This window comes from Pan paniscus, chromosome 20 (genome assembly GCF_029289425.2).
Source record: "Pan paniscus chromosome 20, NHGRI_mPanPan1-v2.0_pri, whole genome shotgun sequence".
Taxonomy (NCBI): domain Eukaryota; kingdom Metazoa; phylum Chordata; class Mammalia; order Primates; family Hominidae; genus Pan; species Pan paniscus.
In genome coordinates this window covers 47,332,718-47,355,900 of record NC_073269.2, presented here as the reverse complement: position 1 = coordinate 47,355,900, position 23,183 = coordinate 47,332,718, and the positions used below count along the sequence as shown (strand labels likewise).

The following is a 23,183-nucleotide window of genomic DNA, read 5'->3' as shown; positions in this document are numbered from 1 at the left end:
GCATGGTGGCATGCGCCTGTAGTTCCAGCTACTCAGGAGGCTGAGGCAGGAGAATCACTTGAACCAGGGAGGCAGAGGTTTCAGTGAGCCAAGATCGCGCCACTGCACTCCAGCCTGGGCAACAGAGTGAGTCTGTCTCGAAAAAAAAAAAAAAAAAAGAAAAGAAAAAAACCTCCCAAATCAAACCAAAGCAAAAAACATGGCTTTGCCTCATAGGGAGACTTAATGAGGCATTCAGAACAGTGTGCAAATAGGGAGTGTCATTTAGTGTCAGTGCTTGTTCCTTAGCCTCACTTTCCCCTGCTTCCATCTCTCTGCAGTGCCCTTCATCTCTTGCATATTCTCTCTGATATCTCGCTGTTGTCTCCTTCTTCCTTCTCCTCCTCTTCTTCTTCTTCTTCCTCTCCTCTCCCTCCTCCCCCTTCTCCCTCTCCCTCTCCCTCTCCTTCTTCTTTTTTCTTTCTTCTTCTTCTGACAGGGTCTCACTCCCGTCTCCCAGGCAGGAATGCAGTGGCGCAATGACACCCCATTGCAGCCTCAACCTCCCAGGCTCAAGCAATCCTCCTGCCCCACTTTTTGACTTTTTGTAGAGTCAGGCCTCACTCTGTTGCCCAGGCCGGTCTCAAACTCCTGGGTTCAAGCGATCCTCCCACCTCAGCCTCCCAAAGTGCTGGGATTACAGGTGTGAGCCACTTCGCCTGGTCCTGCTGCCTTTTTCTCTGTCTTGGTTTCTCTGCCTCTCTGGCTTCAGGTCCTCTCAGCCTTTACCTTCAAGCCTGTCTCCAGGATACAATTTGTCCCACCCTAGCCACCCTAAAGGTGAGGGCAAAACTAGCCAGTGTCTCCATCTCTGCAGCCAGCTCCCTTCTCCCCATCCTAAATGACTGTCATCCTCACTTTAATTCAGCCAAGACTGGTTTGAATCTATTACAAATGTACTAAGAAATGATACAAAAAGCCCAGAAAAGGGCGTGCCATAGAACAAGCTCTGTGGGTACAAAAAGACATGCCACATCTGCCTCTGCCCTGCAGACGGGGTACAGATTGGAGGGATGGGGGAAGGGCACGCGGCAGGCACAGCATGCAGGGAAGACAGCGTGACTGCCAGAGGGATGGGGGCAGACCGTGGACCAAGAAGGGGACGTAGCAACCCACATGGGTGGGCCTCATCGCTCACAGGCGAATCTGGAAGGGCCGGGGCGTTAGCGCGGGCGCAGGCACAGCTGGAAAGGCCGCGGCAAATTGCCGAGACCTGAGCTGAGCGGGGTCAGGTCGATGTCCTCGGGCGCACCCAGCGGCTGCAGCGAAAAGCTCTGCAGGATGGCGGTGAGGTACAGAAAGAGCTCCATGCGCGCCAGCGACTCTCCCAGGCACAGACGGCGCCCTGCAGGGGTGGCAGGATGGGGAGCGGCGGTGAGATAAAATGAGGTTAGAGGCTGCAACCCCACATTCCCAGAGGAAAACATAAGAGGAAAGGAAGACAGCAGCTGGGGACATCACAGATTCACCCATGTAAAGATCTGGGAAAGATGCTTTAAACTGTGGAGTGGAATGACCTGGGCTGCTTGGGTTCGAATCCTGGCCCTGTCACTACTAGTTTTGTGATCCTGGACAAACCACACTTTCTGGGTATTTAAAATGGGGATATGAAGGCTGGGCGTGCTGGCTTAGGCCTGTAATCCCAGCACTTTTGGAGGCCGAGGGAAGAGGATCCCTTGAGCCCAGGAGTTTGAGAGCAGCCTGGGCAACACAGCAAGATCCCATCTCTATAAAAAATTTTTTAAATGTGCAAAGTGGCACATGCCTGCAGTCCCAGCTGCTTGGGAGGCTGAGGCGAGGGGATCACTTGAGCCCAGGAGATCAAGGCTGCAGTGAGCCATGATCGTGCCACTGCCCTCTAGCCTGGGTGACAGCAAGACCCTGTCTCAGAAAGAAAAATAAAAGGAAGGATAGTAATAGTGCCTCATGAGGCTGCTGTGAATGGTAAACACAGGGAAAGCAGTGAGGCTGTAAGTAGCTTACCATGGGCCATGCACTACTCTGAGCATTACATCACAATTAATTCTAACAACTCCAAGAGGCAGGCCTTAGTATTATCTCCATTTTATAGATGTGGACATTGAGGCACAGAGAAGTGGAGTAACATACCCAAGGCAACACAGCTAGGGGGTGACAGATGGGATGCAAACCCTGCTGGAATCTGGGCCACACATTCCCAGAGGAAAACATAAGCTCTTAGCTGGGCTCTTGTAGAGGCAGCACTTGACGCACAGTAGGCAATATGGTAAGTTACCTATTATTATGCCAGTTGTTTTTCCTTTTCCTGCTACTGAGTAAAGAGGGAAGTATTTTTCAGCAGGGTAAAGAGGAAAGCCAAAAAACAAAACAAAACGAAACAAAAAAAACCACCCCTAGAACCACCTAAACTGCGCCACCCAGTGGAGACATAGACAATGACCACTCCCAAGTTCAATTATTTTTTTTTCTTTTAAAATTTTTATATATTTTTTATTTTTGGCTAGTCAGTATTTTTTATTTTAGAGAAAGGATCTCGCTCTGTTGCCCAGACTGGAGTGCAGTGTCATGATCATACTCACTGTAACCTCAAACTCCTGAGCTCAAGTGATCATCCCACCTCAGCCTCCCAAGTAGCTGGGACCGCAGATGCACACCACACCACATCTAGGTAATTTTAACATTTTCAGTAGAGAAAGGGCCTTGCCATGTTGTCCAGGCTGGTCTTGAACTCCTGGCCTCAAGCGATCCTCCCGCCTCAGCCTCCCAAAGTGCTGGGATTACAGGTGTGAGCCAATGTGCCTGGCCCAAGTTAAATAATAATTATCATAATTATTATTTATTCATTTTTTGAGATGGAGTTTTGCTCTTGTTGCCCAGGCTGGAGTGCAATGACGTGATCTTGGCTCACTGCAACCTCCACCTCCCGGGTTCAAGTGATTCTCCTGCCTCAGACTCCAGAGTAGCTGGGATTACAAGCATGTGCCACCATTCCTGGCTAATTTTGTATTTTTAGTAGAGACAGGGTTTCACCATGTTGGTCAGGCTAACCTTGAACTCCTGACTTCAGGTAATCTGCCCGCCTAGATCTCCCAAAGTGCTGGGATTACAGGTGTGAGCAACCGCCCCTGGCTGTTAAATTATTATCATTATTTTTTTTGAGACAGAGTCTCTCTCTGTCGCCCAGGCTGGAGTACAATGGTGCAATCTCGGCTCACTGCAACCTCCGCCTCCTGGGTTCAAGCGATTTTCCTGTCTCAGCCTCCAGAGTAGCGGGGACTACATGCACCCGCCACCACACCCAGCTAATTTTTGTATTTTAAGTAGAGACAAGGTTTCACCATATTGGTCAGGCTGGTCTCGAACTCCTCACCTCAGGCGATCCACCCACCTCAGCCTCCCAAAGTGCTGGGATTACAGGTGTGAGTCACCATGCCCAGCCCCAAGTTAAATTTTTAATCAACCTCCCCACCTTGCTTCACGAGGATTTTAGTCACTACTTGCCTATAGGAGCAGAGTTGAGAGGAGGAATGAATGTCTCTGTGCATCCAAAGCTGAGAATGGGTGGAAGGAAGGAGTGAGAGGATTTGGCAAGTGGAATTAGGATGAGGAATGTAGGTAGAAATTGGGCCAGAAAGACTCTGATTCCTGCCCTCACCAGCTGAGAAGGGCATGAAGGCTGGGCTCTTCTTGAAGGACTGATTGGCATCCAAAAAATGCTCGGGGTTGAACTCCTGGGGCGTCAGGAACTGGCTGGGGTCGTAGTGGACAGTGTTAAGGAGGGTGATGACATCGGTGCCCTGTGTGGGTGAGGAGGTGGACTTAGCAGTGTAGGAGGGCTGGGAGGCTCCCAAACTCCTTTCCATTGTATTGGGCTGGGTGTCCTGGGGACTTGATAAGGGGTGGGTATTGGACTCAATCGGGGGCCAAGGAAATATGTGTGGGTGTCTAGGATTCCAAGTGATGGGTGCTATATGCTGTATTATTGGGGACTTTGGCAGGGATGTGGGAAACCCCCAACCTTTGTGGGAACAGATGTGGGGTTTCTGGGAAAAAGGAGGGGTCTCTGAGAATAGCGTTTAGGCCCAGGGGATCCTCCAGATGAAGTTCCGACCCCAGGGCTTCCAGGGAGGGGTTCTAGGAAGGGGATTTGTCATGGTGAAGGGGTCTAGTCCAGTATGATATGAGATGGGGTCCTGGCAAAGGCCTGAGCTTCTGGATTTAAGGGTCTGAGATGTCTGTAGCTAGGGCTTGGGATGCCAGTTGCTAAGGCCTGGGGTGTTCATGGCTAGTGCCTGGGATACTCCTTGCCAGTGCAAGAGCCTGTGATGCCTCCTCTTAGGTTGCCTGATGTCGTTTGCCAGGCCTAGCGCACCTTGGGTATCAGGAAGCCGCGAAAGGCCGTGTCCCTAGTGACGCGGTGCGGCAAGTTCATGGGGATGATGTCTGCAAAGCGCTGCACCTCGTGGATCACCGCGTCTGTGTAAGGCATGGCCGCGCGGTCCTTCAGCGCCGGCAGCCGCGCGCGTCCCACCACGAGGTCGATCTCCTCCTGCACGCGGGCTGGAGGGGAAGGGGGAAGCGGGGTCGAGGGTATCAGCGGGCGCGACAGGGCAACCAGGCTGAGAAGAGGTGTGTGCGTGTGTGGGGAGGCGTCTAGTCAAAGTCTCCCAGCGCGGGGCGCCACTGCTGGGGCGCACGTGAGAATTAGCTAGAGCTGGCCGGGCGCGGTGGCTCACGCCTGTAATCCCAGCACTTGGGAGGCCCAGGCGGACAGATCGCTTGAGCCCAGGAGTTTGAGACCATCTGGGCAACATGGTGAAACCCAATCTCCACAACAAAATAGAAAAATTAGCTGGGCTTGGTGGCGCACACCTGTGTTCCCAGCTGCTTGGGAGGCTGAGGCAGGAGAATCACTTGAACCCAGGAGGAGGAGGTTGCAGTGAGCTGGTATCAGGCCACTGCACTCCAGCCTGGACGACAGAGCAAGATTCCGTCTCAAAAAAAAAAAAAAAAAAAAAAAAAAAGGAAAAAAAAAGAATTAGCCAGGGTCTGGGAGGAAGTGGGTCAGTGAGGGCGAAAGCTTGGCTTGTGCAAGGGCCTGAGTGTTGGGTTGTGTGGGCAGGGCTTCAGGGAGGCCTGGAATCCAGGACCTGATGGGATTTCAGGAGCAGTTTTGGGGCTCTACTGGCTGGACGGTAGGTCGAGTGGGTGGACTGTGTGGGAGGGCTGGAGATCAGGGGCAGAGCAGGGGATACACCCAGAGATGGAGCTTGGGGAGGTGGAGCAGCAGACAGAGCTGTGTGTGTGGGCCAGGCTGCATGGGAGAGGTAGGGTTCCCTGGCAGGCACATGGCTGGGGCTCCAGGGCAGGGCTCTGAAGCCGGAGGTGGACGCATGTGGTGGTTGACGCAGTCGGCACAAAGCAAGACTAAGCGGGTGGAGGCAGGAGCGGTGGCTCACACCTGTAACCCCAGCACTTTGGGAGGCCAAGGTGAGAGGATTGCTTGAGCCCAGGATTTGGGGACCAGCCAGGGCAACACAGCGAGACCCTGTCTCTACAAAAAATAAAAAATTAGCTGAGTGTATTGAGTGTGGTGGTGCACGCCTGTACTCCCAGCTATTGATAAGGCGGAGGTGGGGAGATTGCTTGAGCCCAAGGGGCTGCAGTGAGCTGTAATTACGGCACTGTGCTCCAGCCTGGGCGACAGAGTGAGTCTGTCTCAAAAACAAACAAAAAACTAAGCAGAGCTGGGTGTAGTGGCTCACGCCTGTAATCCCAGCACTTTGGGAGGCTGAGGCAGGTGGATCACTTGAGGCCAGGAGTTTGAGACCAGCCTGGCCAACTTGGTGAAACCCTGTGTCTACTAAAAATAGAAAAATTAGCCGGATGTGGTGGTGTAATCCCAGCTACTTGGGAGGCTGTAATCTCAGCTACTTGGGAGGCTGAGGCAGGAGAATCCCTTGAACTTGGGAGGGGGAGGTTGCAGTGAGTGGATCGAGATCACACCACTGCACTCCAGCCTGGGTGACAGAGCGAGACTCCGTCTCCAAAAAACAAAACAAAGACAAAAAACTCAACAATTAAGCGGGTGGGATCTGGGTCGGGATTCGGGCAGGCTGCGTGGACCTCATGGGCCATGTGGTGGGATCAGCCCTCCGTGTGGGTTTGTGGGTTTGGCTGTGGAATCCTGGTGCCAGCAGGAGGCTATATCAGACCTGGGAGGCGGGACTGGAGGTGGGGCCATGGCTCCCTGCTCTGGGGTGAGGCTGGAACACATGGGCACCTCCACGCTGCTGTGTGGGTGGGCCTCACCTTGAACTTCCGGGTACTTCATGAGTGCCAGGAAGGCGTGGCGCAGCGTGGTGCCCACCGTCTCGGTGCCGCCAAAGAGCAGGTTATGTGTGGTCATCAGCAGGGTATCCATGTGGAAGTGGCTCAGCGGGTCCTCCTTCTTCTGCCGTGGTAGAGGGGTGGGGATGTGAGCCAGGGATGGAGACCCCTTCACTCTAGACCAGTACAACTGCTGCTGGGGGCCCATTCAGTCCCAGCTGGGTTTAACTTTCTTTCCCTGGGAGAGCCGGGGAACGGAGAAGGGCAGGGCAGGGAAAATCTCAGCTGCAGGGCCTACAATTAACTTCTTGGATAGAGTTTGAATGACTTCTTGTTTTTTTAAAAAATACGTTTTATGTGTGTATGTGTGTATGTATGTATGATGTATGTATGTATGTGTGTATGTATGTATGTGTGTATGTATGTATGTGTGTGTGTATGTACGTGTGTATGTATGTGTTGTAGAGACTGGGTCTTACTATATTGTCCAGGCTGGTCTCGAACTCCTGGACTCAAGTGATCCTCCTGCCTCGGCCTCCCAAAGTGCTGGGTTTACAAGCCTGAGCAACTGCCCCCTCCGCCCTGCCCCACCTCCTTTGATGACTTCTTAATGAGCTGTAAGTTGGCGGTGGCTGCCAGTGGCTCCTGGCTCCAGCCCAGCTGGGCCAGATACTTCAGCTTCTCCAGGGAGAAGGTCCCCCAACCCTGCCCCATCTGGGGTCCCTGTGGGTTTGAGGCAGGGGCAGCAGGAGAATTTCAGGTCAGACTAGAGGTGGGATTTCCAGGTAGGGATTACCTCTGCCATCTTGGTGAGGAAGCAGTCTATGAAGTCCCGGGGAGATCTGGGGTCTAGTGAGGCCTGGTGGTCGTGGACGCTGTGGGCGATGAGGTCTCTCAGGCACTTGAAGTTCTGGAAGATGCGTTGGTGCGGCCCGGGCACCCAGTTCAGGAGGCTCGGGAAGATGTTGTACAACTGGGGACCAGACAGAGTGGGAGGGTTTTGGAGGAGGACGAAGGGTGTTCAGGGGCGAATGGGGTCAGTGTGGATTAGGTAGGCAGGGACAGGGTCTCCAAGGGCAGCCAGGTCCGGGGTGGGGGTTGGGGCTGAGGGAGAGTGGGAAGGAGGCAATGGCAGCCAGAAATGCTCAGTGGAGGGGAGTGGGCGTGGCCGTGTAACTCTGGGTGGGGTCAGACGGGAGGGTGCGGGCCCTGGGTGGGCCATTCACAGCCCTTTCCCCGCCCACTGTTTCCTCTGCATTCCTAGATCCTGCGGACTCCACACCCCGTCCCTGCTGGACTCAGTTGGCTGACCTCGCCCCAGGGGCTGCTCATGATTTGGAAGTTGTCATTGATAAGGTGGATAATGGTGAGCAGACGCTCATCATCGTAGTCGAAGCGGCTGCCGAAGAGCACGGAACAGATAATGTTGGACACTGAGCGACTCAGCACAAACGTGGGGTCAAAGGGCTCGCCTGAGGGTAAGGAGTGCAATGGATCAGGAAGACGTGATGTGCAGCACACCAGACCTCATGCAGCAACACCATTAATTTGCACAACATCCGACTCAACCATGGCAACGTGTCTTACGGTGCAAACACGGGCACATGGTCACAACATGCTGCTTAACAACACCCCAAAAGCATCTGTCAATGCCACAGACAGCACCGAACCCACAACTTCCTGCAGCACATCGACAGCAACAACGCCCAACCACAGAACCGGCTATTCTTGGCAACACAACACACAGCACGCGACATAGCACAAGGCAATCATCAGGCATCACGGAACACAACAACACAGGGCAACAGAACACCCAGCAAATATGATCACAGTACATGCCAACACACGACACGCAGTGACCTAACAGCCAGCCTGGAAACATCCCAAGACACGGTAACCACACACCAACACATAATGCCAGCATACCGCTACATAATCCTGCCACACAACACACGCTAGTACACAGCAACCCAGCCTGGGCGACAGAGCAGTCAGCAAGCAGAATCGCTTGAACTCAGGAGGCGGAGGTTGCAATGAGCTGAGATCACACCATTGCACTCCAGCCTGGGCGACAGAGCAAGACTCTGTCTCAAAAAAAAAAAAAAAAAGTAGAATGGATGTGAATTATAAGGATGAACTGGATTCAAAGGCCTGGCCAGACATGGTGGTGTATGCCTGTAGCTCCAGCACTTTGGGAGGCAGAGGCAAGAGGATCATTTGCACACAGGAGTTTGAGACTGGCCTGGGCAACATAGTGAGACCCTGTCTCTACAAAAAATTTAAAAATAAGCTGGGTGTGGTGGAGCACACCTGAAATACCAGCTATTCGGGAGGTTGAGGTGGGAGGATGGTTTGAGCCCAGGAGGTCAAGGCTGCAGTGAGCCAAGATTGTGCCATCCAGCCTGTTAAGAAAAAAAAAAAAAAAAAAAAATTCCTGACCTTCAGTTTTCCGCAGCTCCGCCAGCAGGAAGCTGCCCTCCTCTAGGATTCGCTCCTCAATGCTTCTCTTCCCCATCCCGAAATTCCGTAGAATCTGGATAGAGAACCGTCTCAGGATCTTCCATCGATCCCCATTGGAGAAGGCGATGCCTGGGGAGAAGAGGAGGGGGCCAGCTTAACCGGGAACTCATCCTGAGGCCACTGCCAACCCAGGTCCCCTTTCATGGTATTTGCTGGGAGAGGGACAGAGTTTGGAATCTCCCTGGCTCCTTCCAGTAAGCCCTTCTGGACCCTCCAGCTTAGGGGTCTCCTTCAAGCTTCCATAGGACCGTGGGCTTCCCTCACGACCGTCCTATCACTCTGCCTCTGTTTCCCCATTAAGAACCTGATCACTCTGGGCTGTTACTGTCTGGTGATGGGGCTGTCTCCTTCACAGAACTGTGAAGGCAGAGTGGGTGCCTGTCTTGGTCACCACTGTGTCCTTAGCATTGTCCAGTGCAGAGGGTGTCACACAGGAGGTGCTGGTGATTACTTATTGATGATGATTATTATTTTTTGCGACAGAGTCTCGCTCTGTTACCCAGGCTGGAGTGCAGTGACACCATCTCAGCTTGCTGCACCCTCCGCCTCCCGGGTTCAGGTGATTCTCCTGCCTCAGCCTCCTGACTAGCTGGGATTACAGGTGTGCACCACCATGCCCACCTAATATATATGTGTGTGTATATATATATATATATATATATATATATATAGAGAGAGAGAGAGAGAGAGAGAGAGAGAGAGACGGAGTCTTGCTCTGTCGCCAGGCTGGAGTGCAGTGGCACAGTCTCAGCTTACTGCAACCTCCGCCTCCCGGGTTCAAGCAATTCTTCTGCCTCAGCCTCCCCAGTAGCTGGGATTACAGGCATGCGCCACCACGCCCGGCTAATTTTGGTATTTTTAGTAGAGACGTGGTTTCACCATGTTGGCAAGGATGGTCTCGATCTCCTGACCTCGTGATCCACCCGTCTTGGCCTCCCACAGTGCTGGGATTACAGGCATGAGCCACCGCGCCTGGCCTAATTTTTGTATTTTTAATAGAGATGAGGTTTCACCATGTTGGCCAGGCTGGTACCAAACTCCTGACCTCAGGAGATCCACTCACCTCGGCCTCCCAAAGTGCTGGGATTACAGGTGTGAGCCATCATGCCTGGCCTGCTTATTGATTATTAAATGCATGAATAAGAGAGATAGGCAAGAAAAATAAGCACCAGGACACTGGGAATTCATCCAGGAACAAAACAGACCCCGTCTCTTCTCTTCCTGGACCCAGAATCTTTGCACAGGCTGGTCTTTCCCAGAGCACTTTCACCCCTTGCCTTCTCCTGAATACTCATCTTCATTCTTTAGGTTTCAGCTTAGAGGTCCCCTCTTCCAGGAAGCCTTCTCTGGCTCCTCCTCCCTTCTAGGCTGGGCCAAGTGTTTCTCTAGGGTTTCCATAGCTCCCCAGGCTTCCCCCATCCCAGCCTGGACCACTCTGGGATGGCACAATCTGGTTGGTGATGCCTGTGTCTTCCACTGGACTGAGACCTACTATAGGATAGAGTCTCAGATGTGTTTATCTCTGGTTCCTCTGGACCTAGCAGAGAACTAGATACTAAAGAAGAAGAGAAAAAAGACTATAGTGTATTGCCTGCATTTTTATGCATTGTCTCATTGACTCCTCATAACATGGAGTTAATGCTGTTATAGTTTTCTCATGGTAGCAAACTAAGAGGAAGAGAAGGGAGGCCTCTGGCCCAAGGGTACACGGCTAGTGAGTGGCAGAACCCTGCTGTTACCCTCTGTGCTGTGTATTGAATAACTAGATGGTGGCTATTTTTGGTAACAAACGATGTACCCATCCAGATGTTTTCTGTGCAAAAGTAGCAAGGTGACTTTCTCAAGTGTCCTGTCTCCTCCTCCTTGCATCTGGTGTACCTGGACAGGTAAGGTCATCAGATCAAGCCAGGGAAGGGAGCATGAAGGAGAGAACGTGTACCTAATACACAATATTGTAATATTGTACCAGAGCTCTCTGATTTCAAATCCTGGGGCAGCTGGGACCCATCTAATGCAGGAGCCAGGGAGAGCCCTAGACATTCTTTGGAGGTGAGGAGAGAATAGTCCAGGACGCAGGTCTCCAGGATCCCCTTTCCAATCATGATGGCTTCCTTCCATCCTTCCTTCCTTCCTTCATTCTTTCCCTCCCTCCCTCCTTCCTTTCCTTCCTTCTTTCCTTTTTCCGTTCTTCCTCCTTCCTTCTGTTGGTCCCTCCTTCCTTCCATCATTTATTGGGTCTTGTCACATAGCTTCCTTTGAACAGAGATTTGTCTTTGAAATAAAATTTGGGGCTGGGTGCAATGGCTCACACCTGTAATCCCAGCACTTTGGGAGTCTGAGGCTACTGGATCAGGAGGTCAGGTATTCAAGACCAGCCTGGCCAACATGGTGAAACCCAGTCTCTACTAAAAATACAAAAATTAGCTGGGCGTGGTGGCGGGTGCCTGTAGTCCCAGCTACTCAGGAGGCTGAGGCAGGAGAATGGCATGAACCTGGGAGGTGGAGATTGCAGTGAGCTGAGATTGCGCCATTGCTTTCCAGCCTGGGCAACAGAACGAGACTCCATCTCAAAAATAAATAAATAAATAAATAAAGTTTGAAGACCACAGGACTAGGGTGATTCCAAGCCTTAGAGGGACAAGATATTGACATAGATGAGGTTTTAAGTGAATGATATGAATTGCTGGATGGCTGAGGATGGAGTTGAGTTTGGGTTAGGTTGGGAATGACAATGGGGAATGAAGGGGGTTATAAGATTGATGATAAATTGTATTTGAAGCTGGTGATGGGGATGGAGTTGGGTAGGATGAGGAAGATTGATAGATTGGGACTGAGCTTGAACTTGGGGTTGGGTAGATATGTGATGGGGTTGTTTTGGTGATGGTAGTGAGTTTAAGATTGAAAGCAAGAACTGAGAACTGGAAATTTCAATAGGCAATTGGGTTAGGAGATGGGGCTGGTATTGGGGGAAAGTAGCAGCAGAATTTAGTTTGGGCCAGGAGCAGTGGCTCGTGCCTGTAATCCCAGCACGTTGGGATGCCGAGGTGGGTGGATCACCTGAGGTTAGGAGTTTGAGACCAGCCTGACCAACATGGCAAAACCCCATCTCTACTAAAAATACAAAACATTAACCAGGTGTGGTAGTGTGCACCTGTAGTCCCAGCTACTCAGGAGGCTGAGGCAGGAGAATCGCATGAGCCTGGGAGGCAGAGGTTGCAGTGGGCCGAGATTGTGCCACTTCACTCCAGCCTGGGTGACAGAGCAAGACTCGTCTCAGATTAAAAAAAAAAAAAAAAATTCAGTTTGACTAAAGGGACTAGGATGGGGTTGATAATAGAATTTAAAGTGGGGACTGGGATGGGGTTCATAATGGGAATGAAGGTTGGATTGAGATGCCGTCAGTGTTGTGGATAGGGATGAAGGTGGGGCTGATGTGGTGAACACTGGGGAAAGGTTGATGGGGACTGGGATTGGGTTGAGGTGGTCAGTGGGAACTGGGGCCACTTGACTGAGTTGGAAAGTTGATGATGAGGTTGGGATAGAGCTAGGGATTGGGATGACAATGGGGTTGGGGTTGGATGGAGATGAGGAGTGGTGCAAGAGTACAATTCAGGAAAGTGGTGGCATCTGGAGGTGAGGAAGGTGGGACAGAATTTGCCATAGACCAACACTGCCTCGCTGCATTGCATTTGGTGTCATCAGTGATGTCAGCAGCCCTGAGTGTCAACAACATTGAGACGACAGTCTCTCACCCTCACCCCCTCCCTCAATATGGAAAAGGCCGAGAGCAGAGGAGACAAGGACGAGGCTTACCATTGCCCTTGGTAAAGTTGAAAAAGGCAGGGTAGTCACCGCGGCCACTAAACTCCTCTCCCTGGTCCACCAGGGCCTCCTTCACAGCTTGGTACCCGCTGAGGACCACCACCCGCCTGGGTCCCAGGTGCACTGTGTACATGGAGCCATACTCCTTGCTCAGCTGGGGGTAGGAAGACAGAAGTTACAGGGGGGCCTGTGGCCATGGGACCCCTCCTCCTTATCCTTCCACCATCACCCAAGCTAAGGGCCTTGCACCTTAGTGAGAGAAGTCAGCATGTCTTGGGAGCGAAGCAGCAGCAGGTTTCCCAGGATTGGGAGGGGTCTGGGTCCTGGAGGCAGCTTTCCTTTATCTCTTGAGCTTAGGGTCAGGAGCAGACAGACGAGAGCCAGGAGCAGGAGTAAGATGGCTGTGCTTATGCTGTCCATGGTGAAGGCAGCTGCTGGCGTGTGGAGGGCAAAGTGGGAGAGGACATCGCTGAGGAGAGAGTGAGATCCCTCCTTTCCATCTCCCCTGGGACTTACCTTCCCTAGGCCCTGGAAATGAAGGCAGATGGAGAGAAGGAGACAGGGAGAGGCCAGGGGATGGGGAAGGGAGGGAGAAAGGAGGAAAGAGGCAGAGATAGTCAACATACAGACAGATAAGGAGACAGAAACACAGAGACAGAAATGGAGAGAGGCAAGTGATAGAGGAACAGAGACTAAGAGAGGCCAAGAGATATGCATAAAGATAATGAGAGAGACAGAAAAACAGTGAGCGATCTACATATCTACAGATGTCTGTCTACCTATCAGCCATCTATCATCTATCATTCTTTCTTTCTTTCCTTCCTTCCTTTCTTTCTTTTTCTTTCTTTCTTTTTCCTTTTTCTTTCTTTCTTTTTTCTTTTTCTTTCTTTGTTTCTCATCTATTATCTAACATCTATCATCATCTATCTATCATCTATCTATCTATCTATCTATCTATCTATCTATCTATCTATCATCTGTCTATCCATCATCTATTCTTCTATCATCTATCATTGATCTGTCTATTATCTATCTATATCTATCATCTATCTACTATCTTCATAATCTATCATCTGTGTATCATCTATCTATTATCTATCTATCATCACCTGTCTGTCAAGAGACTGTCATACAGAGACAGTGATAAAGAGAGATCAAGACACACAGGGACAGAGACAGACAAACATAGAGATAGGGAGAGCCAGAGAGCACATCACAGAAAGAGAGAGGCTGACATAGACTAGAGAAAGAAAGAGACAGAACTAGACAGACACAGAGCTAGAGAAAGACAAGGGAGATTGAGTGGAGAGACAGCGAGATGGACACTGACTGAGAGTCAGAGACGGACATGGAAGGATGGAGAGAAAAAGGGTAAGAGGGACAGAGAGAGGGAGAGACAGAGCTAGACACAGAGACTGAGGGAGACGAGAATGACAGACAGAAACAGATACACAAAGACAGAGTCACATAGACAGAGATGGAGAGAGAGAGAGAGAGAATAAGAGAGGCAGGGAATATTAGAGCCACACAAAGAGACAGGTAGGCTGCAAAGGGCAGACCAAGAGAGACTGAGGCTGGGCACGGTGGCTCACGCCTGTAATCCCAGCACTTTGGGAGGCTGAGGCAGGTGGATCACTTGAGGTCAGGAGTTTGAGACCAGCCTGACCAACATGGTGAAACCCTGTCTCTACTAAAAACACAAAAATTAGTCAGGCGTGGTGTTAGGCGCCTGTAATCCCAGCTACTCGGGAGGCTGAGGCAGGAGAATCGCTTGAACCCAGGAGGTGGAGGTTGCAGTGAGCTGAGATCGAACCACTGCACTCCAGCCTCAAAAAAAAAAAAAAAAAAAGAGAGAGAGAGGGAGAGAAAGAGACTGAGACAGAGAGGAAGGGCACAGGCAGAAACAGTGACAGGAAAAAATCAAGTGTTGCCAACCACGGGGTCGCATTGCAGAGAGAGATGCCACCTGCTTGGTGAAGCGCCAGTACAGAAATCCCAGTGCTCAGAACAGAGACATGAGAGCTCTCAGAGGAAACAGCAAAAAAGATTCCTAGCCAGTCTCAGAGACAGAGATTGGAGCTGGCGACCCACCCTCTCTTGGGAGACACCCCCTCCTTCTCTGCCTCCCTCACCGGGGCCCTTTACCTGCTGAGCTGAAGGAGACACTGGCTGGGCTGCGCTAGAGCCTGCAGCTCTGGGTGTGCTTGGGGGGTGGTGGGGCAGAGGTTGTTCTTAAGTTGTTTCTGCCCACGCCCTCCTCCTTAACCCCACTTTTCTTGTTCTCGCTGTGAACTTTAAATCCCTCCCATCATCTTGCCATACCTTTCCTGCGGCCCTAGGGCTCACAGCCAGCTGGAAAGGTGCCGTGGGAGGGGGCTGCGCCTGGGGGCCCTCCTGGGATGGGGCAAAGCTTTCTTTCTTTCTTTTTTTTTTTTTTTTTTGCTTTGCCAGTTGGAGCCTGGGCCTGGTTTTGGGGTAGTCATGGGGCTGTCGCAAAATGATGGGCCAGGGATGGGGGCTGGGTTCCTTTGGTATTTGGGGCACTTGTTTCTTTTTCTCTGGGTTCAAGTCCATTTCTGCCACTGATGGGCCAAGTGGCCCTGGCTAAGTCCCTTTCTCTCCAGAGCTGGAGTTTTCTCTTTCTCTGGAAGCCTATTTTTTCATAGTTCTCCTTGCTGTTCCCTGTCTCTTGCCATGGGTCTCTGAAATGCTCTGTGTCTTGCTTTGCTTCTGCCTCTACAGTCTCTGCCTCTGAATCTTTTTGTCTCTCTGTGTCTCTGTCTCTCCCTCCTTCGGTGTCTCTGGGTCTTCATTTCTTATGCTCTCTGGGCTTTCTCCTTCTCTCTGCTTCTCTCCCTGATCTCCCTGTAAGTCCCTCTCAGTCACTGTCTCCTGATCTCTCTGGTCTCTCACTCTCTCTATCTCTCATGTCTCCACGAGTCAGACTGCACTTGGTGGGACTGAAGCCAGGCTGAGGCTGAAGGAGTGTTTAAGAAAAGGGCAGAGCTGGAAGCCACAGGGAAAAAGGCTCTCAGACTAGAATGACACTCTCTCCTACCACTGGCTCATAAACAGCCCTCCTCCTGCCCTCCTGAGCACCCTACTAGCCACGTCTACTCTCAGCTCCTGCCTTAGAAACTCACCCTAGTAGGCCAGGCGCAGTGGCTCATGCCTGTAATCCCAGCACTTTGGGAGGCCAAGGTGGGTGGATCAACTGAGGTCAGGAGTTCGAGACCAGCCTGGCCAACATGGTGAAACCGTGTCTCTACTAATAATACAAAAATTAGCCAGGCGTGGTGGCTCACGCCTGTAGTCTGAGCTACTTGGGAGGCTGGGGCAGGAGAATCGCTTGAACCCGGGAGGTGGAGGTTGCAATGAGCTAAGAACATGCCACTGCACTCCAGCCTGGGCAACAGGGTGAGACTCGGTCTCAAAAAAAAAAAAAAAAAGAAGAAGAAGAAGAAACTGGCCCTAGTTACCCACCTCCTGGCCAGGTCACAAGGGCAGAATGCAAAACCTGGAGCTGGGCCAGGGCTCTGGTGCCAGGGGCTAGGCTGGGTGGAGAGCCCCTGCAGTCAAGGGTCTGGGAGGCCAGGTGGAGGTGTGAGTACCCCCACAGGTTCGTGGGTGTGCACCAGGATTGCTGTTCTCAGAGGGGCAGAGGAGGAAGTGTTTGGAGGTCCTGGGGAATTTGACACCCTAGGTCCCAGGCATATGGTGGGGTGGAGGTGGGGCCCATGCTGTTGTTTCAGTCCTGGATAGGCCGGTTGGGGCAGGTCCTGGAAGAGGGCTGAAGGCTTGATGATGGGATTATATAGCTCTAGTTTCCCTTGGCATCTACTCCCTACTTTTAAGGGGAGGGTGTAGTGCTGTATCCACGCCAACCCTGTAAGCAACTTATCCCTCACCCTAGAACTTGGTTAAGAGGGGCCTAACGAGGCTGGGCGTGGTGGCTCATGCCTGTAATCCCAGCACTTTGGGAGGCCGAGGTGGGTGGATCACCTGAGGTCAGGAGTTTGAGACAGCCTGACCAACATGGCAAAACCCTGTCTCTACTAAAAATACAAAAAATATTAGCCAGGTGTGGTGGTGCTTGCCTATAATCCCAGCTACTCAGGAGGCTGAGGCAGGAGAATCACTTGAACCCGGGAGGTGGAGGTTGCAGTGAGCTGAGATTGTACCATTGCACTCCAGCCTGGGCAACAAGAGTGAAACTTTGACTCAAAAAAAAGAAAAAAAAAAAAGGGCCTAATGGGACCACCTGATTGGGGAAACGGGGATTTATGGGAAGGGCAGTTAGTTAGTTTGTTTTGACACAGGGTCTCACTCTGTCACCCAGACTGGAGTTTAGTGGTGTGATCATAGCTCATTGCAGCCTCGATCTCCTGGGCTTAAGGGATTCTCCTGCTTCAGCCTCCCAAGTAGCTGGGACTACAGGCGCGCATCACCACACCTGGCTAATTTTTAAAATTTTTAGTAGAGATGAGATCTAGCATGCTATGTCACCCAGTCTGGTCCCCAACTCCTGGGCTCAAGCGATCCTCCCACCTGGGCCTCTGGGGATTACAGGCATGAGCCACCGTGTGAGGCCGAGAAGGAGGGTTTTAAGAGGCTTTGAGTTCTGTTATTCTGACTTGCTCTCCTGCTACAGAGGGAACTTGGGACAAGGAAGGGATGTATTGCAATTTCTCAACTCCCTGCTGTTGATGTCTTGGGCCTTCGTGGGTGGTGGGGGCCGCATTCTGTGTGTGGCAGGATGTTTAGCAGTGTCCTTGGTTTCTACTCAGTAGATGACAGAACCCACCCACTCATTCCCTACCAGTTGTTACAAACAAACATGACTCCAGATACTACTGAATGTCCCCTTGGGAGGAAAAAAATCAACCCAGTTGTGATCCGCTGGGGTACTGCAGAAAGCTGAAACACACTCCATGGTGGAAAAATGCCTCGCCTCTCATTGTCCTCTCTTGGAACTCCCCCTGCCCTATTCCTATCCTTTTGTTCCTGCCTCCTCAGACTCCAAAACCCTCTTCACTCACCTCACTCTTTGTTGATGAACCCGCTTCTTATCTCACGGAGAGAACGGCAGCAATGGGCAGTGAGCGGGCGCATCCTCCATCATCCTGTCCTCTTGCCCACTGGCATCTGGATGGTACATGCAGCCTTCCTTCCTGCTAGAACCACACAGTGTCCCATGTCAGGCTTAGGTGAGCCCCCTTCTGGTGTGCCAGATCCCATTCCATCGCCAACTGGAGGACTTGATTCTATTTACTGTGTCATAGTTCCTTTGAAGGTGTGTAGATGGAGTTTTCCCTTAACGATTTCTTTAGGTAAAATTTACCTGTGATGAAATACACACATGGTAAGTGAACATTTGCTGAATTTTGAATGCATCGAAATCCCTGTGAAGATACAGAATATTTTCATCATCGAAGAAAGTTCTCTTGGAGCTGGGCGTGGTGGTTTGTGCCTACAATCCTAGCTATAGGAGGCTGAGGTGGGAGGATCACTAGAGGCCAGAAATTTGAGACCAGGCTGTGCAACATTGCGAGACCCCTGTCTCTACTAAAAAAAGAAAAAAACAATAGCTAAGTGCGGTGGTGCACACTTGTAATCCCAGCTACGCAAGGGGCTGAGGTGGAAGATCACTTGCACCCATGAGTTCCAGGCTACAGTGAGCTATGAACACACCCCTGCACTCCAGCCTGGGTGACAAAGAGAGACCCCCTTCTCTAAAGTAATAATAATAATGAAAAGAGAACCCTCTTTCATACTCCTTCCTAGTCAACCATGCTCCATCTCTTGTGGGCAACCATTGTTCTAGGTTTTTTTCTCTTCTTTTGAGACAGGGTCTTGCTCTGTCCCCCAGGCTGGAGTGCAGTGGTGTGATCATTGTTCACTGCAACCTTGACCTCCCTGGCTCAAACGATCCCCCCGCCTCAGCCTCCTGAGTAGCTGGAAGTAGAGGCCTGTGCCATCACAACTGGCTAATTTAAAAATTTTTTGTAGAGGCAGAGATCTCCCTATGTTGCCCAGGCTGATCTCGAACTCCTGGGCTCAAGCAATCCTTCTGCCTCAGCCTCCCAGAGTGCTGGGATTACAGGCTTGAGCCACTGCATCCAGCCCTGTTCTAGTTTTTTCTTCCCACTCTTGATCTACATTTCGTATAAATGAAAATATACGGCTGGGCATGGTGGCTCATGCCTGTAATCTTAGCTTTTTGGGAGGCTGAGGCGGGTGGATCACCTGAGGTCAGGAATTTGAGACCAGCCTGGCCAACGTGGTGAACCCCTCTCTCTATGAAAAACACAAAACTTAGCTGGACTTGATGGAGGGTGCCTGTAATCCCAGCTACTCGGGAGGCTGAGGCAGGAGAATCACTTGAACCTGGGAGGCGGAGGTGGCAGTGAGCCAAGATCATGCCACTGTACTCCAGCCTGGGCGACAGAGTGAGACTCCATCTCAAAAAAAAAAAAAAAGAAAAGAAAATCTACAGCATTTCTTCCATATACCAAGGCTGCTTCTGGGAAGCATATGTAATGCTTTTGAGAGTTAACCATGTGTTACATACATCAGAAGCTCATTCCTTTTCATTGCAGAGTAGCATGTCACCGCATATAGATGTGCCACAATTTGCTTTTCACCAGTTGATGGAAATGTGGATTGTTCCCAAGGTCTGGCTATTACGAATAATAATATGTATTATTCTTGGCATATATGCATATGTCTTTGTGGGGATCTATGTTTCGTGTATCTGGATATATCTGTGAGTGTGACTGCTGGGTTCTATGATGAGTGTATATTTATAAGAAACTTCCAAACTCTTTTCCAAAGTGGCTGTGTCATGTTTTCATTTCCTGTGTGATTTGTTTTCTTCTCTCTATTGAATATTTTTCATAAAGAGCCAATAAGCTGGCCGGGCATGGTGGCTCATGCCTGTAATCCGGCACTTTGGGAGGCTGAGATGGGCAGATCAATAGAGATCAGGAGTTCAAGACCAGCCTGGCCAACATGGTGAAACCCTGACTCTACTAAAAATACAAAAATAGCTTGGCATGGTGGTGTGTGCCTGTAGTCCCAGCTACTCAGGAGGCTGAGGCAGGAGAATTGCTTGAACCCGGGAGGCAGAGGTCGCAGTGAGCCGAGATCACACCACTGCACTCCAGCCTGGGCAACAGAGGGAGACTCTGTCTCAAAAAACAAAACAAAACAAACAAAAAAACCCCCCAATAAGCTGTATTTCTCCCATCTTAAAAAGACCCTTTTATGAAAAGATGTTCAAAATCACTAGCCATCTAGGGAAATAAAAATCAAAAGCAAGAGATATAACTTCATGTTCATTAGGATGGCTATTAAAAAACACACACCAGAAATGGTATAATGGTAGGTATTGCCCCTTCCTTCCTTCCTTCCTTCCTTCCTTCCTTCCTTCCTTCCTTCCTTCCTTCCTTCCTTCCCTCTTTCTTTTACCTCCTGAGCTCAAGTGATCCTCCTGCTTTGGCACCCCAATTAGCTGGGACTATAAGCCTGTACCACCATGCCTAGCTACTTTTTTTGTTTTTTATTTTTATTATTTATTTATTCATTTATTTATTTATTTTTCAGACAGAGTCTCGCTCTGTCGCCCAGGCTGGAGTGCAGTGGCACGATCTCGGCTCACTGCAAGCTCCGCCTCCTGGGTTCAGGCCATTCTCCTGCCTCAGCCTCCCAAGTAGCTGGGAATACAGGCGCCTGCAACCTCACCCGGCTAATTTTTTGTATTTTTAATAGAGACTGGGTTTCACCGTGTTAGCCAGGACGGTCTCAATCTCCTGACCTCGTGATCTGCCCGCTTAGGCCTCCCAAAGTGCTGGGATTACAGACGTGAGCCACTGCGCCCGGCCTGTTTTTTATTTTTTTAGAGATGGAGTCTCATTATGTTGCCCAGGCTGGTCCTGAACTCTTGACCTTAAGCGATTTGCCTGTGTCAGTCTCCCAAAGTGCTGGGATTATAGGCATGAGCCACTGTGCCAGTCTTGCTAATGTATTTCACTGTATGAATATACCATAATTTCTTTATCCATTCACCTGTTGATGAACATTTGATTTGTTTCCAGTTTTTGGCTATAAGCTGCTCTGAACATTCTTTTTTATTTTTATTTTTTGAGACAGGCTTTCTCTCTGTCGTGTAGGCTGGAGTGCGATGGCATGATCTTAGCTCACTGCGGCCTCTCCCTCTTGGGTTCCAGTGATTCTCCCACCTCAGCCTCCTGAGTAGCTGGGACTGCAGGTTCATGCCACCATGCCCAGCTAATTTATGTATTTTTTAGCAGAGACAGGGTTTCACCATGTTGGGCAGGCTGGTCTCGAACTCCTGACCTCAAGTGATCCGCCCGCCTCAGCCTCCCAAAGTGCTTAGATTACAGGTGTGAGCCATCACGCCTGGCCTGAATATTCTTATACAAGGCGTTTTGTAATCTGTGCATTCAGTTATTTTTGGTATTGTTGGGCCATAGGATAAGGTATATTTTAGCCTTAGTGGGTACTGCCAAGCAGCTCTTCCAAGTGGTTTATCAATGTACATTTCCCTGAGACGTATATGAGAATGCCAGACCTTCTCTTGACCCCATGTCATCCTTCAATTCCTGCTCCATTCTCTGACCCTCTTTATTCTTCATTTCTCTTAACCTTTTTATTATCAACTTTTTTTTTTTTTGAGATAGAGTTTAGCTCTTGTTGCCCGGGCTGGAGTGCAATGGTATGATCTCGGCTCACTGCAACCTCGGCCTCCTGGGTTCAAGCAATTATCCTGCCTCAGCCTCCTGAGTAGCTGGGATTACAGGCATGCACCATCATGCCTGGCTAATTTTGAATTTTTTTTTTTTTTTTTTTTTAGACGGAGTTTCGCTCTTGTTGCCCAGGCTGGAGTGCAATGGCACGATCTTGGCTCACCACAACCTCTGCTTCCTGGGTTCAAGCGAGTCTCCTGCCTTAGCCTCCTGAGTAGTTGGGATTACAGGCATGCACCACCACGCCTGGCTAATTTTGTATTTTTAGTAGAGATGGGGTTTCTCCATGTTGGTCAGGCTGGTCTTGAACTACCGACTTCAGGTGATCCACCTGCCTTGGCCTCCCAAAGTGCTGGGATTACAGGTGTGAGCCATCATGCCTGGCAATTTTCAAAGTTCTATAAAAGTAGAGTGGCCAGGTGCCATGGATGACATGACAGCCTGGATGACAGAGGAAGGATCTGTCTTAAAAAAAAAAAAAAAAAAAAAAGTAGAGAAAATAGGATCCATGTACGCATCACCCAGAGGTTTTCAACACACAAACAATCTTGTTTCATGTCTTCTTCCACCTCCATCTCCCCTTTTTAACTTGAGTATTTAAAAATGAATCTCATGGGTCCCAGGTGAGATAAAAGACAAAAACAAAGAAAAAAAAATGCTGGGCGCGGTGGCTCACATCTGTAATCCCAGCACTTTGGGAGGCAGAGGTGGGTGGATCACTTGAGCTCAGGAGTTCGAGACCAGCCTGGGCAACATGACAAAACCTTGTGTCTACAAAATAGTTTGAAAAATAAGGGGATGTTCTAGAATTGAATGGACTCAAAAAAGAAATTAGGAGATCATTATGTCAAGTGAAATAAGCCAGGTACAGAAAGACAAACATTGCATGGTCTTACTTATTTGTGGGATCTAAAAATCGAAACAATTGAACTCATGGACACAGAGTAGAAGATGGTTACCAGAGGCTGGAAAGGGTAGTGGAGGACTGGGGGGAAGGTTGGGATGGTTAATGGGTACGAAAAATTGTTAGAAAGAATGAATAAGATCTACTACTTGATAGCACCACAGGGCGACTGTAGTCAATAATAACTTAATTGTATATTTTAAAATAATTTAAAGAATGTAATTGGATTGTTTGCAACTCAAAGGATAAATGCTTGAGGGGATGGATACCCCATTCTCCATGATGTGCTTATTTCACATTGCATGCCTGTATCAAAACATCTCATGCACTCCATAAATATATACACCTACTATGTACCCACAAAAATAAATAAATAAAAGCACAAAAAACTGAATATACACCTGTAGTTCCAGCTACTTGAGGGTTTAGGTGGGGGGATAACTTGAGCCTGGGAGGTCGAGGCTGCAGTGAGCCATGATGGTAGCACTGCATTCCAGCCTGGGCAACAGAGCAAGACCTATCTCAAAAAAATGTATTTATTGTATTGTGTGCAACATGATGTTTTGAAGTATAAGTATTGTGAAATAGTTAAATTTATCCAATTAACAAATGCATTATCTCACATAGTTATCATTTGTGTAGTGTGAACTCAATGTCCGCTCTCTTTGCATTTTCCAAAAATACGATATATCATCATTAACTATAGTTACCATGCTGTACAGTAGATCTCTTGAACTTACTCCTCCTATGTAACTCTAATTCTAGATCCTTTTTTAAAAAATTATACTTTAAGTTCTAGGGTACATGTGCACAACGTGCAG

The 23,183-nt window shown here is 49.9% G+C and overlaps 1 protein-coding gene across 1 annotated transcript; it reads right to left on the bottom strand.

Moving 5' to 3' along the window:
• Positions 1–819: 819 nt before the first annotated feature.
• Positions 820–22,736, bottom strand: CYP2F1 (cytochrome P450 family 2 subfamily F member 1). Its single transcript, XM_034945195.4, has 9 exons — positions 12,940–22,736; positions 12,682–12,844; positions 8,788–8,937; positions 7,660–7,820; positions 7,145–7,321; positions 6,331–6,472; positions 4,391–4,578; positions 3,674–3,815; positions 820–1,384 (listed from the first exon to the last, which is right to left on the bottom strand). The coding sequence occupies exons 1-9, from the start codon at positions 13,405–13,407 to the stop codon at positions 1,203–1,205; spliced, it is 1,773 nt and encodes a 590-aa protein (XP_034801086.1). The 5' UTR covers positions 13,408–22,736; the 3' UTR covers positions 820–1,202.
• Between the last annotated feature and the right edge of the window lie 447 nt (positions 22,737–23,183).

Excerpts from the sequence above, each read along its gene's own strand:
- CYP2F1 (XM_034945195.4), bottom strand. The coding sequence starts at position 13,407 with ATGCATATCTCTTGGCCTCTCTTAGTCTCTGTTCCTCTATCACTTGCC. Across the intron at positions 8,938-12,681 it reads CAACTTTACCAAGGGCAATG|GCATCGCCTTCTCCAATGGG; the intron begins GTAAGCCTCGTC and ends TCTTCTCCCCAG. Across the intron at positions 6,473-7,144 it reads TCCTCACCAAGATGGCAGAG|AAGAAGGAGGACCCGCTGAG; the intron begins GTAATCCCTACC and ends CTACCACGGCAG.